Below are 12,186 nucleotides of genomic sequence, written 5' to 3'. Positions count from 1 at the left end.
ACCCCCCCTCCAACCCCGCCTGAAACGCCCACCTTCAAAAACCCGGGGCCTACCTGGGGCCTTTTTTGCCCGGGGGGGGGTTTTTTGTAAACCCCCCCCCCCCCCCCCCCCCCCCCCCCCGTGCCATCTCAGCGCCCCGCGGACTCTTCCCTGGCTGACATGAATACGCGCCTCCAAGCTCTTCCTCATGGCCATCGACCAGCTCCTCGCCGTCGCGACCTACGCCCGCATCGGCTCCGAGCTCCACGCCCTCAACAGCACCAGCTGGATCGCCACCTCGTACTTTCTCACCCTGACCTCCTTCCAGCCCCTCTACGGCAAGCTCAGCGACATCTTTGGCCGGAAACCCTGCCTGCTCTTCGCCTATGCCGTCTTCGCCGTCGGGTGTCTCGGCTGCGGCCTCGCGCGGGACATTGTCCAGCTCTGCGTCGCCAGGGCCCTCGCGGGCATCGGTGGCGGCGGCATGAACGCCGTCGTCTCCATCCTCACCGCGGACCTCGTCCCGCTGCGGGACAGGGGCATCTGGCAGGGTTACATGAACATCATCGCCAGCGTCGGCACCTCGGTCGGCGCGCCCCTGGGCGGCTTCCTCGCTGACTCTGTCGGCTGGAGATGGTGCGTATCGAGTCTTTCCCCCCCCCCCAAGAGGACAGGTCTGGTGCCTGTCTGCCTGCCTGCTGACAAGTTCCTTGTAGGTCGTTCCTCGGACAGGTGCCCCTCTGCATCATCGGCTTCGTCGCGGTCTACTACGTCGTGGACGTGCCATCACCACCGCACGAGAACTGGTCCGCCAAGATCCGCCAGATCGACTTTCTCGGCGCCCTCACTCTCATCGCTGCCGTCGTCGCCCTGCTCCTCGGCCTCGACGCAGGCTCCAACCTCGGCTGGTCCCACACACTGACCGTCGTGGCCCTGTGTCTCGCCCCGGTGGTCTTCGCCGCCTTTGTCCTCGTCGAGGTCAGGTTCGCCGCGTACCCCTTTGCCCCGGGCCACGTCATATTCGACAAGAGCCTGTTTGCGTGCTACCTCGTCAACTTTGCCGCCTCGGCCGCGTACATTGGCGTGCTCTTCTTCGTGCCCCTGTTCTTCCAGGCCGTGCTGGGGGCGAGCGCCACGAGGAGCGGTGCCTACCTCGTGCCGGCCATGGTCGCCGTCGTGATCGCCTCGGTGGGAGGGGGCTGGATCATCCGTCGCACGGAGCGGTACTACTGGATCACGGTGCTGAGCATGGGCCTGGGGCTGGTGGCCATCGTCCCGCTGACGGTGTCGGTGTGGTTCCAAGATGGCCTGGGCGAGGTGGCGGGGACGTTCCTCATGGCCCTGGGCTACTCGGCTGTCGTGACAACGACCCTCGTCGGCTTGATCGCCAACTCGGCCACCGAGGACATGGCTCTCGTCGTCGCGTCCTCCTATCTCTTCCGCTCTCTCGGCTCGAGCATCGGCGTCAGCCTTAGCGCCGCCTCGCTGCAGCAAGTCCTGCGCACGCAGCTCGCGGCACGCTTCCCGGACGGTGACGAGGCGAAAAAGATCGAAGAGGGCGTCCGGCAGAGCCTCGAGTTCATCCACAAGCTGTCTCCGTGGCAGGCCGCGCAGGTCAAGGAGAGCTACAAGCTGGCGACGTTGGGCGGGTACGGCCCCACCCTCATCTTCCTGGTCATGGGCTTCGTGGTCTCGTTCTGGATCAGGGAGAGGCCGTTGAAGAAGTGACGAGAGGGTTTGCGCTGTGCGCGCCGTCTATATATATGATGTATGTACATGTGTCAATGATGATCAAGTACGCCTTGTTCTGTGCTGTCTTCGTCCCTTCATGTCTTGCGCAGAGGCTCCAGGCCAAAGATGTCATCGCGTGGCGGATCGCGGCCTTGCGGATCGGCCGTTGGCTCACCAAAAAGGAACGCATTTCTCTCGCGGCTCGCGTTGTTCGAAGACCGCTTCTTGTGGCCTGACGGCGGCGGCGACTTGGCCTTGGCTGCTTCGCCCGAGCTCTGCTTGGACTCGTCCGGTTCGAGCATCCAAGAGAACGACGACTGCGCCAGTGTCGACCGCGTCGGCACGGCTGCCGGGCGAATAGCACGCGAGGCCGCGGACATTGGTGGCTCCAGCTTGGGGGCAGGTTTCGGTGACTCAGTGTCCCGCTTCTCGGCTAGCTCTGCAGCTTGGTCGTCTTCGATGGTGGGTGCATCAAGCGCCAGGCTGAGGTTCGAGATGTTGTTGACGTCGTCGACATTCAATGCGGTGGTGCCAGTAGCGGTTTCTTTTGCATCCGTGCCCATGGCGTCGACATCTTCCTCTGGCGCGGGCGGATCAGCAGCCGGCATCTCCATGGCCGAGTCCTCGAGGTAGATTTTGACAAATTGAATCTTCGCCGCGGCCACCTCAATCATCTCCAGACTCTTAGTCTTCTCCTCATCGTCTGCCAGCTTCCCTGCCGACACCAGTTTGAGACTCGTAATCGTGTCGTCCAGCATGCACGCCAACTGCAGGTTCCGCTTCTCCATGGCCGCCAACGCGGTCGCGGCGCCCTCCTCGCTGAGGATCTCCTTGGTCGGGCCCGGCTGGTAGCGCGCCTCGTTAAAGTTCTGCATGTTTCGGCGAATCTCACCCATGGCGTCGCGGACTGCTTGGTTGATGCCCAGCTTCTCGCCACGGTCGAGCACTCCCTTGGCACCCTTGGCGGCGTTGGAGAGAATGGCTTCCACGCCAGCTTGCTGGGCCATGAAGGAAGGCGGTGAGTTCAAGGGGGAGCGCATGGCCAGGCTGCGCTGGCGGAGGGCGTTGAAAGGGCGGAAGCTAGGTGTCGAGGGCGCTGAGATGTCGGGCGATTTGACATTGGCGGGCATCTTGCCTGTGTACTTCACGATGAGCGTGGAGCCACCGGCGCCGTCGAGATGGCCTCGAAGATGCAAGGCATCGTCGACAAAGGTGCTCGGTCCATTAGCTTCGTCTGGCGGAGGATACCGCAGTAAAAGCTGCAGGCAGACTGAATAATCAGCTTTAAGCACTGCCTGCTGTCAGTCAAGAACCCAGCCACACATAGGCCCACATCACTCACACTGCCAGCGTATCCGTATCAGCATCGATACACAGATGAGGTCTATCAAGTCCAAGGATGGGTCGACTGCGAAGATAGTGTCCCACAGCATCAAGAACTGGTCAAAGGGGAACTCGCGGCTAAAGAGCAGCCGGACCCAACGTCTGCATCTTGTTAGACCGGTTCATCTCCATGGACAGAGAGCTTACATGAGGAATATCTGGGGAAGAATCTCCACGCTGATGAGGTGTGCCGCCAGCTCAGGGTCGACCTTTTGGAGGCAAACTTCGTGTATGAACTTGCTGCGCTCCACAATCGTGGATGATTGGGCCTGGCTCCGCGAGGCCGCTTCATCGTTGAGAGCATAGAAGGACTGCGCGCCGTCCATGACTTTGCAGAACAGGACGTAGGCATCGTGTTCAACAAAGTCTGAGCTGGTAAGATCAAGTAGGGTCTCGTCCAGGTCATGCTCATCAGCAAGTGCGCCCCGGTCGATGGCGTCTGCCTCGAGTACGTGGACAATGGGCGCGAGCAACTCGTGCATGCCCTGGCGGTAGCCGCCCCTGTCGGGATACATCTTGCAGTAGACAAAGAGCACATCCAGGATCATGGTCTGTATGCGCTCATCATGGTAATTGGCCTCGTCGGGCAGCCTTTGCACATCCTGTTGGATCTCTGAGCGGATGAGCTCGTCTTGCCGAATGGTGTTCCAAGGAGACTGGAGACTACAGTCAGCAATCACATGCATCTCTTTCCATGTCACACAAGGGGCCTTACGGTAGGATCATCCGCCAGCGGATCAACCTTGAGCTCGGCCAGAGCCTCAGGGTGCTTGATGTACTGTAGCAGCGCATCTCTGCGTTTCTGATATTCGTCGCGCGCCTCGCGCAAGACACTGATCCAGTCTGTCTCGTTCGTCTTGGACAAGAGGAGGATCTGGCATCATGAGAAGGTGAGCTCTCACAAGGCATCGAGCAGGGATAGCGCATACCTTCCAGCAGACAGACCTCAGACCGGAGATGCACGGGCTGGCGGCGCCAGTGTACCGCACGGCACGTTGCATGTCATCGCGACTTGCGCCGTGGGTTTGTGTTGCGCGCCATCGTAGCCTTGGTTCGGCGTGAGACAGGCGCGACATGCCACGCAGATGGAGGAGAGGACTCACTGGATCTCATCCACAGGGCGCATTGTGATTTGGAGTAAGAGCGCTGAGGCGGCGGCTCATTCGTTGGCATCAGAGGTCCATGTGCACGGGAAATGTCTGTGGATCAATGTAGAGGTCATACGGTGTTATGCATAGGATGTTCAATGTTGTTGGTTGAGGATTGGGAGTTCAGCTTGGCCTGGATTGTGAGGTTCGTCATTGGATCCTCTCCTGCGCGATTGAGCAAGGTTGACGGCGGAATTGAACCCCATCTTGGTGACAGAAATACTGCAGGACCGGACCTTGGGCATCCGAGCTACAGATGACATCTGCTGCCAGCAAAGTGAGATTTCCTGATCTATCGAGAATTAAGATGAATTCTATAGTGTATTTGAACTTATCCCTCAGCTTTTCATGGGAATGTCGTATTGAATTCCTGCCTAATCAGCCGTCATCTGCTTTTCTCGCTGTCGACTATTTGTGTCCACAATTCTGACTAGTGTGGGGCGCCTCTCCCGCCAATTCTGGCCTCGTGATTGGCCATCGATACTTGTGCCTTGTCGTCATGTTATTAACATTATATCAGCAGGTCAGGCGTGAATGGACTCCCTTGTTTCGTTTTCCCCTTTTAATTTCATCCAACATGAATCTCTTGTCGTTTTTTCTTTCCTTGATGTAATCCTCGACCATATTCAACTCTATTTTCTCACCATGCGAATCCAAGGTGTCTCTGTTCTCCTCCTGAGCCCCTTGGCGGCCGTTGCTCGTGCAGCACAGGGCAGCGACTTGAACTTCAAGGCGACCTTTGGCAAGACGCCAGCCCCATTTCAGATTGACGTCGATGAGGAATTCATCGCACAGACCAAATTACGCGTGGGCTTGACACGCCTGCCCACGCCCATTGATCAGCCCGATCACACAGAAGGGCCTGCACTGGAGGATGCCACATCTGTGCGTGACCACTGGGTCAACGACTACGACTGGTTCCAAGTACAGCGGGCTTTGAACGAGCAGTACCTCACCTAACCTCACCCATGATGATGATGCATAGATGAGCCTGACTGCTGCTAGGTTTGAGCAGTATACAACCACTGTCGACATTGCCAGGGTCTCGCAGTACAAGGAGTCTGTGCCTTTGCACTTTGTTCACCATGTATCGCCCCGCCAGGATGCGATCCCCTTGCTCTTCGTTCACGGATGGCCAGGGTCCTTTCTCGAAGTTGGCCCTCTGATCAACTACCTGACTCACCCCCCGCGCGATGACTTGCCAGCTTTCCACGTTGTCGCACCCTCAATTCCTGGGTTTGCCTTTTCTCCAGCGCCCACTCGCCCGGGCTTTGGCTACATCGAGGCCGCTCACGCCTTTGACCAGCTCATGCGACAGCTGGGGTACCGGAGGTACGTTATGCAGGGCGGTGATGCTGGAGGCATCATCATGCGTTACCAGGCCAATCTGTATCCCGAATCAGTCGTGTCGGGGCTGAACAGCTTTTGGACGGTATCCCCCTCCGAGGAGGATCGAGAACGTCACGAGCTTGGTGAAACCTCGGAGGACGAGGCTTCCTTCATCACGTTGCATGACCAGTTCATCGGTGAGCATTGGGGCTATGGTCAAATCCAGCAGACCAGGCCCCTTCGTCTCGGCTTTGCCATCACCGATAGCCCCATTGGTCTCGCCATGTGGCTGTATGATGCCATGTGGCCGGCAGTCGAGAATGTCGAAATCTGGACGCCCCAAGAGATCATCACGTGGACCATGATGCACTGGATACAGGGCCCGTACGGCCCCCTGAGAATCTACAAGGAGGGCGCTGCGGCAGGCGCCTTCAATGCCACCGGCTTCCATAGCCTGCCTTATGTGAAGCAGCCCATTGGGGTTTCGGAGTTTCCAAAGGACATCTTCTACCGCATTGTGAGTTGAGTCGCGCGACCTGGTCTATGCTTCTGCTGACGATATCCATCCACAGCCTCTCGAGTGGGCCCAGCGCACGGGGAATGTCAAGGCTCGCTATCTCCACGACAAAGGCGGCCACTTTGCGTCGTGGGAGAGCCCAGAGGCGTTGGCAGAGGACATTTGGGCCTTCTTTGGCGACGAGGAGCTGTCCGATGTCGGGAGGATACGCCAAGGGTCCGTGGGTGCAGAGCTCATCTCAAATCTTTTGGCGCAAGGGCGCGGATGGTTTGGTGGGCTGTAATTGATTAGTAGACTACGCATGGCTGTTGTTCTGTTTCATGGCAAGGCAAGAGTACGAGATTGGAGTGAAGTCATCAGCACTTATTTGTTGGTCCTGGCTGGCCCACGTGAAACGACGTCGCCCCACCCAGCGTAATCCGCCCAGCTCATTACGACGTCCGACTTCGACCTCATCTCAGCAATCGACGCTCGTCCAACTAATTACCCAGGTCGTCGTATTTTTGCCTTATGGTCGTCTTGGGAGTCTTCAATACCATGCATCATTTTTTACGAGAAAATGTCCGCAGACCTGTTTGCTGAGTTCAACAGCCCACCGAGCGATCAGGCGCAGCAGCAGAAACAGCAGAGCTCAGACAATAGCTCCCACTGCTTGCATCAGACGCAGGCTTGGGGCAACCTCCCTACCCAGGGAGGCACCGGATGGGGGGCCGCTCCAGCTGCGCAAGCGAGCACCCAGCCTGCGGCTGCAGAAGACGATGATGATGGTTGGGGTGACTTTGAGACGGCAGACAGCAGCGTGAATAAGTCTTCAGCAACGCAGCTTGCCGGGCTGGGGGCCTCGCCGGTAACCTCGCAGATATCGTCGCAGTTCAGTGGATTGAAGACGCAGGCGCAGGCTTCTCCGTCAGTTTCACAGGCAGACCCGTGGGAAGCGTTTGAGAAGCCGTCCCTTTCGACAAGTCAAACTACGCAACAGCGTACGTTAGACAATGCTCCCAATGCAGCCTCCTTGAAAAGCATTGGCGAGCCTCGACTTGTGCGCGCCGACACCATGGACATTATCAACGATAACCTTGTTGATGTCGGTAAACATGGAAAAGCCAAAGATACAAAACCGAAGCTCAAACAGCCCTCTAATCCGAATGTCATGTTCGATGCCGAGGACTTTGAGCTGGAAGGTGGCGACGAGGATGATGAGGATGATTTTGATGAGGACGACGACTTTGGCGATTTCGAGACTGTCCCGACCACGCAGCCCAAGGCGGCGCCAGCTCTCGTTGAATCGAGGCCAAAGGCTCCTGCGCCGCAGGTCTCACAGCCACCCTCCATGGATCTATTGTCACTGGAAGACCCACCGTCATACGCAGAGGCGACGCCAGTGAAGCCATCAACGCCGCATGGCTTCGGCGCAACAGCAAAGGCTCAGACACAAGAGAAGGCGAGACCACAGAAACCGTTGGCGGCAAACAAGCCAAGCAGACTAAAAGAGGCAACGCTCGTTGATGATGACGATGACCAGTGGAACGCGTGGGACGATTTTGAATCCAAACCAGCTCCTAGCATCACGAAACCAACTCCCGCCCCTACCACTGACAACTGGGAACGGGACTCCAAACCGTCGCCACAGCCATCTCAGCCAGCAGCAGCAGACGACGATCAACCACCGCCGATGAACGTGCCGCCTCCTTCGGTCCTTCTTTCTGCCTTCCCCGGCCTCTTCAAAGCTGGCGATACTCTGTTCAAACCTACGGCAGGACAGACAGCGTCCATCAAGGAGCGCGTTCTCTCGGATCCCAAGGCAGCAGACTTTCTGCGCGGGTACATCATGATCGCCACGACAGCCGGACGTGTGATTGCTGGACGGAAGCACCGATGGCACAGGGACAAGATATTGGCCAAGAGCATGTCCATCTCCGTCGCGGGGAGCAAGGGCATGAAGCTCGCCGGTGTCGACAAGACACAAAGCGTCAGGGAAGATCGCGACGCGGCCGACGTGGCGGCCGCATGGCGCGAGTACGTGGGGAGACTACGATCGGCCGTGGCGGCCACCAACAGCTCGGGCAAGACGTCGTCTCTCAGGGTCCCCGAGATCAGCGAGAACATGCAGATCCAGACGGCCAAGCTCGTGCCCACGGCGCCCAAGCCATGCGTCATCTGCGGCCTCAAGAGGGATGAACGGGTCGCCAAGGTCGACTATGATGTCGAGGACAGCTTTGGCGAGTGGTGGGTGGAGCACTGGGGTCATCGCGCGTGCAAGAACTTCTGGGTCGAGCACGAGCAGGCCCTGCGGCAGAGGTGACTTTGGCTACTTTGCGTTATTGCGGCATGGTTGTGCTTGGTGATATCAGCCCAATGGTACCCCAGCGTGCGGTTGCATGAGGGACGCGCCGCGATGCTATGTGACTTGGTGGCACTGCAGCGCCAGGGCATTCATTGTGTGCAGGGTGCCGCATAGAACAGCTGGCCATGGTTGGTGACGGACATGTCCTCGATACCTGATACACCCCGAATTGTTCAATGCAAACAGCGCAAGTAGTCTCCCGTCACGGAGGAGGCGTCACTGCTTGACCGGCACATGAGCAACCCCCGTCCCCAAGAGTGTGATTATGCAGGCAATTGGCTCAAGTGATTCCTAGGCTGGGACCTATCTAGACTACTACATAGGTGTTGGTCTGTCATATGCACTCCGCGGTAGTGACACCACCACCTGTCGAGTGTTATTAAAGGCTGGGGTCGCATCGCTGGCTGGGGGACTGGACAGTGGCGGCTGACTGGATGCGCAGCGGTGGGGCTGCCGCATGAGACAGAGACATGGAACCACCCCAAAGTCAGTATGGGGGAGTAGCAGCGGTGAGGTGATAGTCTACGGGTGGTCGTCGAGACTCAGACCATGCAGGCAGACATGGAGTAACGAGACTTTGCCGGTGGCTGGGGAAACATGTGCTGTTGGTGAGACACCTGTTGATGTTCTAGAGCACCTGTAAAGGTACCCTCATCCAGTCTAGCTGTGATAGCTTCAACGAGTAGGCGCCACGGAACCCCTCGACTAGTACCTAGTAGTAACGTACCTTGCTTGTGCCCACAGTGCCAGCCGGCTGCCGGCCATTCAGGACGAGCATCAGGAGATCCGAGCCACGGCCACCATCGCATCAGATCAGTCATTTGTCTCTCGCCCTCCAGTCGCCCACGCTTGCTCCCTCACTTCACCTTTCTCTCTCACCTTCTCCCTCTTCTCGCTTTCAACTCCATTCCCTCTCTCCGTCTCTCACCTTCCCTCTCTCTCTACCGCCTCTATTCCTCCCTACCCGCTTCGTCCCGCCTCTCCAGTCCAGTCGTCTTCACTGTGCCTTCTGCACACTGCTATTAGATCGACTCCAGTCCAGTCATCAACAATCCCCATCCCACCCACCGACGCCCGCCCTCTGCCGACCAGCAGCTGCTGCCAGCAGCACGCACCCTTGCACGCGAACCCCGCCATTAAATCATAAGCTGTCGCGCGCGCGCCGCCCATCGCAAACCACTAACTTATCGTTTGCGATTGCTTTCTCTCCGACTCTCGCGCGTTACCAAGCTAAAGCTTCTGGCCTGCTCGTCAAGTACCTCGCGCAGCGCACCATCACAGCGATCGCCGGTGATTACGCGCCACTCTCGCGACCTAAAAGACCCCGTCGCCTCCTCGATACCCCGCCCCGCCTTCCCTGAACGCGACTGGACTCCAAGTTACCAGGTACGTACGGTTTGCCATCGGCGCCGTTGCCCTTTTTTCTCACGTGGTTTCTTGCGCTTTCCGTGGCAAACACTGCCGCCGCCCATTTCGGTACCAAGAGCGCCGCGCCGCGTTTCGCGACTTCCTGCCGCACCGTGGTCAACGTCAGTCAGTTTGCGCTTGCCGCGTCTGGTGGCGTTCCCGGAAACCCAGGCCCTCTCAACCACACGAGCTTCCATAGATCCCTACCACCTACACTTGAGCTAACAGATGCATCAACAGTCCGTCTGAAACTCCGCGATCCGCCAAGCCCATACTCTGCTCTCCTCTCGAGCTTCCCCCCTGCTTCACGAAGCTCATTCTCCTACGAATCCCCAACCCTCCTTCGTTTGGCCCTCGCCATCATGTCCGCTCCCCAGGATATCCAGCCTTCCAACGGCGGCGACATCCACGAACAGATGGACAACCTTAAGATGGACGAACGCTTGGGTCCCGATGGCGAGCCCGCACCTCGGACCGACGAGGAGTATGCTCAGGCTCAGCTGACTCTCCGCGCTATTGTCTCCTCCAAGGAGGCTGGTGTGATCATCGGCAAGGGTGGCAAGAACGTTGCGGACCTTCGGGACGAAACTGGCGTCAAAGCCGGCGTTAGTAAAGTGGTCCAAGGCGTTCACGACCGTGTCCTCACCATCACCGGAGGCTGCGAAGCCATCTCTCAAGCATACGCCATCGTTGCTCGCGCTCTACTGGAGGGTGCTCCTGCCATGGGAATGGGAGGGCTTGTCTCAAGCAATGGGACTCACCGTACGTGCATACCACCTACTATAACGTGAATACTGTACTGACCCCATCAAGCCATCAAGCTCCTCATCTCCCACAACCAGATGGGCACCATCATCGGTCGCCAAGGCCTCAAGATCAAGCACATCCAGGACTCGTCTGGTGTGCGCATGGTTGCGCAGAAGGAAATGCTGCCGCAGTCAACTGAGCGCATTGTTGAGGTCCAAGGCACGCCCGAGGGCATCCAGCGCGCGATCTGGGAGATTTGCAAGTGCCTCGTGGATGATTGGCAGCGTGGCACCGGCACTGTTCTCTACAACCCCGTTGTCCGTACGCAACCCGGAGGCGGCGCTTCCCAGAGCACTGGTACCTACGGCTCTCCCCCTGGACGGTCTGACTACAATGCCTCGCGCCTCATGAGGACCGGTAACGGCGCAGACTTCAGTGAGGGCGCGCCGCGCGCCTTCGGCCGACGCTCCGACTCGGATGCCGCTGGCCGGGGTCCACCTACTCACGATGATAATGGCGAGGAAATTCTCACGCAGAACATCAGCATTCCCGCCGATATGGTTGGGTGCATCATCGGCCGTGCTGGTAGCAAGATCAGTGAGATCCGCAAGCAGTCGGGTGCCCGCATCTCCATCGCCAAGGTAGGCTTCTAGACACCCTGTCTTCAACGTCAGTCATCTAACATAGTGTGTCCGCAGGCCCCTCATGATGAGACCGGCGAGCGAATGTTTACCATCATGGGTACTTCCAAGGCCAACGAGACTGCACTGTTCTTGCTGTACGAGAACCTAGAGGCCGAGAAGATGCGCCGCAGCCAGGTGCAGCAAGAGTCGGAGTAATCCCACATGGGTCCCTCACGATTTGCTGCCTTGTTTCATCGCTTCTTTGTACCATGACGGATTATTCTTGGGGCGCATTCATGGACTGGCTGTAAGGCTGCTCCTCGTCTGCACGCACGCTCCTCGGGCCAGTTTGTCGCCTGGCAACTGGCCTCATCGACCCTCCACGACGGCCTTCACTTCTTATCCTCGCTCATTCACACTTGTATCCGATCACGGCCAACCGTCTCGGCGAGACCGTCATTCCAATCGCCACTCTCTTATCCTCGACTTTGCCGCGCTGATTGCTGGAGAGCAGTCATCGAATCTTTTCCGTTCCTGTGTAGCGACATGGGAGCCTGCAATGCTTCATTATTGGGCTTCAGCAGCAAGTTTCAGTTCTCGTCTCTCAGTCTTGAGCGTGTGCACGTCTCTCTTACGTTGAACGAACACATCATTCCATCATGCATCATTCCGACGATACGACTTCTTATTTCACCACCAAACTCATGTTGCTCTTGACCGTCTGCATCGGGGCGTACATGGCTTGCTATTTGCCAGGCAAAGGGGCATACTTACGCTTCGTATAGCCCGGGTGTTTCGGGTGGATTTGGGCGCGATGTCTAGATACCTTGGAGCCTATTTGGTAGCCTTTCACGAGGAGCTTCCAACGTTTGAGCGCAATGGACATGATAATGAACAGAACTTGACAATTGCCAGGGTGAAGGACCCATAATGCCTACTTACTACCAGTAGTAGTACTACTGCTTAATAAATATCACA

General features: G+C 57.9%; 6 protein-coding genes across 6 annotated transcripts in view; 5 read left to right on the top strand and 1 right to left on the bottom strand.

Annotated features, from left to right (window-relative positions):
• The window catches only part of F5Z01DRAFT_681029 (major facilitator superfamily), a gene marked incomplete at both ends in the record, with an annotated part of 1,819 nt that extends 112 nt beyond the window's left edge, over positions 1 to 1,707 (top strand). The window contains 2 exons of the mRNA XM_046265647.1: positions 179 to 615; positions 696 to 1,707. Coding sequence (XP_046118892.1) covers positions 179 to 615; positions 696 to 1,707 — 1,449 coding nt within the window. The remainder of the gene's footprint in view (positions 1 to 178; positions 616 to 695) is intronic.
• F5Z01DRAFT_686164 (rab-GTPase-TBC domain-containing protein) lies at positions 1,559 to 4,521 on the bottom strand. The gene is made up of 5 exons (XM_046265977.1): positions 4,023 to 4,521; positions 3,809 to 3,967; positions 3,241 to 3,749; positions 3,053 to 3,195; positions 1,559 to 3,001 (listed from the first exon to the last, which is right to left on the bottom strand). The coding sequence occupies exons 1-5, from the start codon at positions 4,167 to 4,169 to the stop codon at positions 1,806 to 1,808; spliced, it is 2,154 nt and encodes a 717-aa protein (XP_046118891.1). The 5' UTR covers positions 4,170 to 4,521; the 3' UTR covers positions 1,559 to 1,805.
• Positions 4,522 to 4,886: 365 nt separating this feature from the next.
• Positions 4,887 to 6,378, top strand: F5Z01DRAFT_681027 (Alpha/Beta hydrolase protein; the record flags this gene model as incomplete). The annotated part of the gene is made up of 4 exons (XM_046265646.1): positions 4,887 to 5,188; positions 5,247 to 6,087; positions 6,143 to 6,303; positions 6,345 to 6,378. The coding sequence occupies 4 exons, from the start codon at positions 4,887 to 4,889 to the stop codon at positions 6,376 to 6,378; spliced, it is 1,338 nt and encodes a 445-aa protein (XP_046118890.1).
• A 140-nt stretch (positions 6,379 to 6,518) lies between these two features.
• F5Z01DRAFT_62683 (uncharacterized protein) lies at positions 6,519 to 8,751 on the top strand. Its single transcript, XM_046261505.1, has one exon. The coding sequence runs from the start codon at positions 6,647 to 6,649 to the stop codon at positions 8,387 to 8,389; it is 1,743 nt and encodes a 580-aa protein (XP_046118889.1). The 5' UTR covers positions 6,519 to 6,646; the 3' UTR covers positions 8,390 to 8,751.
• F5Z01DRAFT_62684 (uncharacterized protein) lies at positions 8,752 to 10,281 on the top strand. The gene is made up of 3 exons (XM_046261506.1): positions 8,752 to 9,113; positions 9,176 to 9,817; positions 10,079 to 10,281. Coding segments are annotated over exons 1-2 (618 nt in total). The 5' UTR covers positions 8,752 to 9,112; the 3' UTR covers positions 9,793 to 9,817; positions 10,079 to 10,281.
• On the top strand, positions 10,201 to 11,424 carry F5Z01DRAFT_681025 (uncharacterized protein; the record flags this gene model as incomplete). The annotated part of the gene is made up of 3 exons (XM_046265645.1): positions 10,201 to 10,600; positions 10,652 to 11,226; positions 11,284 to 11,424. The coding sequence occupies 3 exons, from the start codon at positions 10,201 to 10,203 to the stop codon at positions 11,422 to 11,424; spliced, it is 1,116 nt and encodes a 371-aa protein (XP_046118887.1).
• Positions 11,425 to 12,186: the final 762 nt, after the last annotated feature.

The sequence above is a fragment of the Emericellopsis atlantica genome (genome assembly GCF_019669845.1).
Source record: "Emericellopsis atlantica unplaced genomic scaffold F5Z01scaffold_11, whole genome shotgun sequence".
Taxonomy (NCBI): domain Eukaryota; kingdom Fungi; phylum Ascomycota; class Sordariomycetes; order Hypocreales; family Bionectriaceae; genus Emericellopsis; species Emericellopsis atlantica.
Note: the sequence above shows the minus strand (reverse complement) of the source record. Positions and strands in the feature narration are given on the sequence as shown.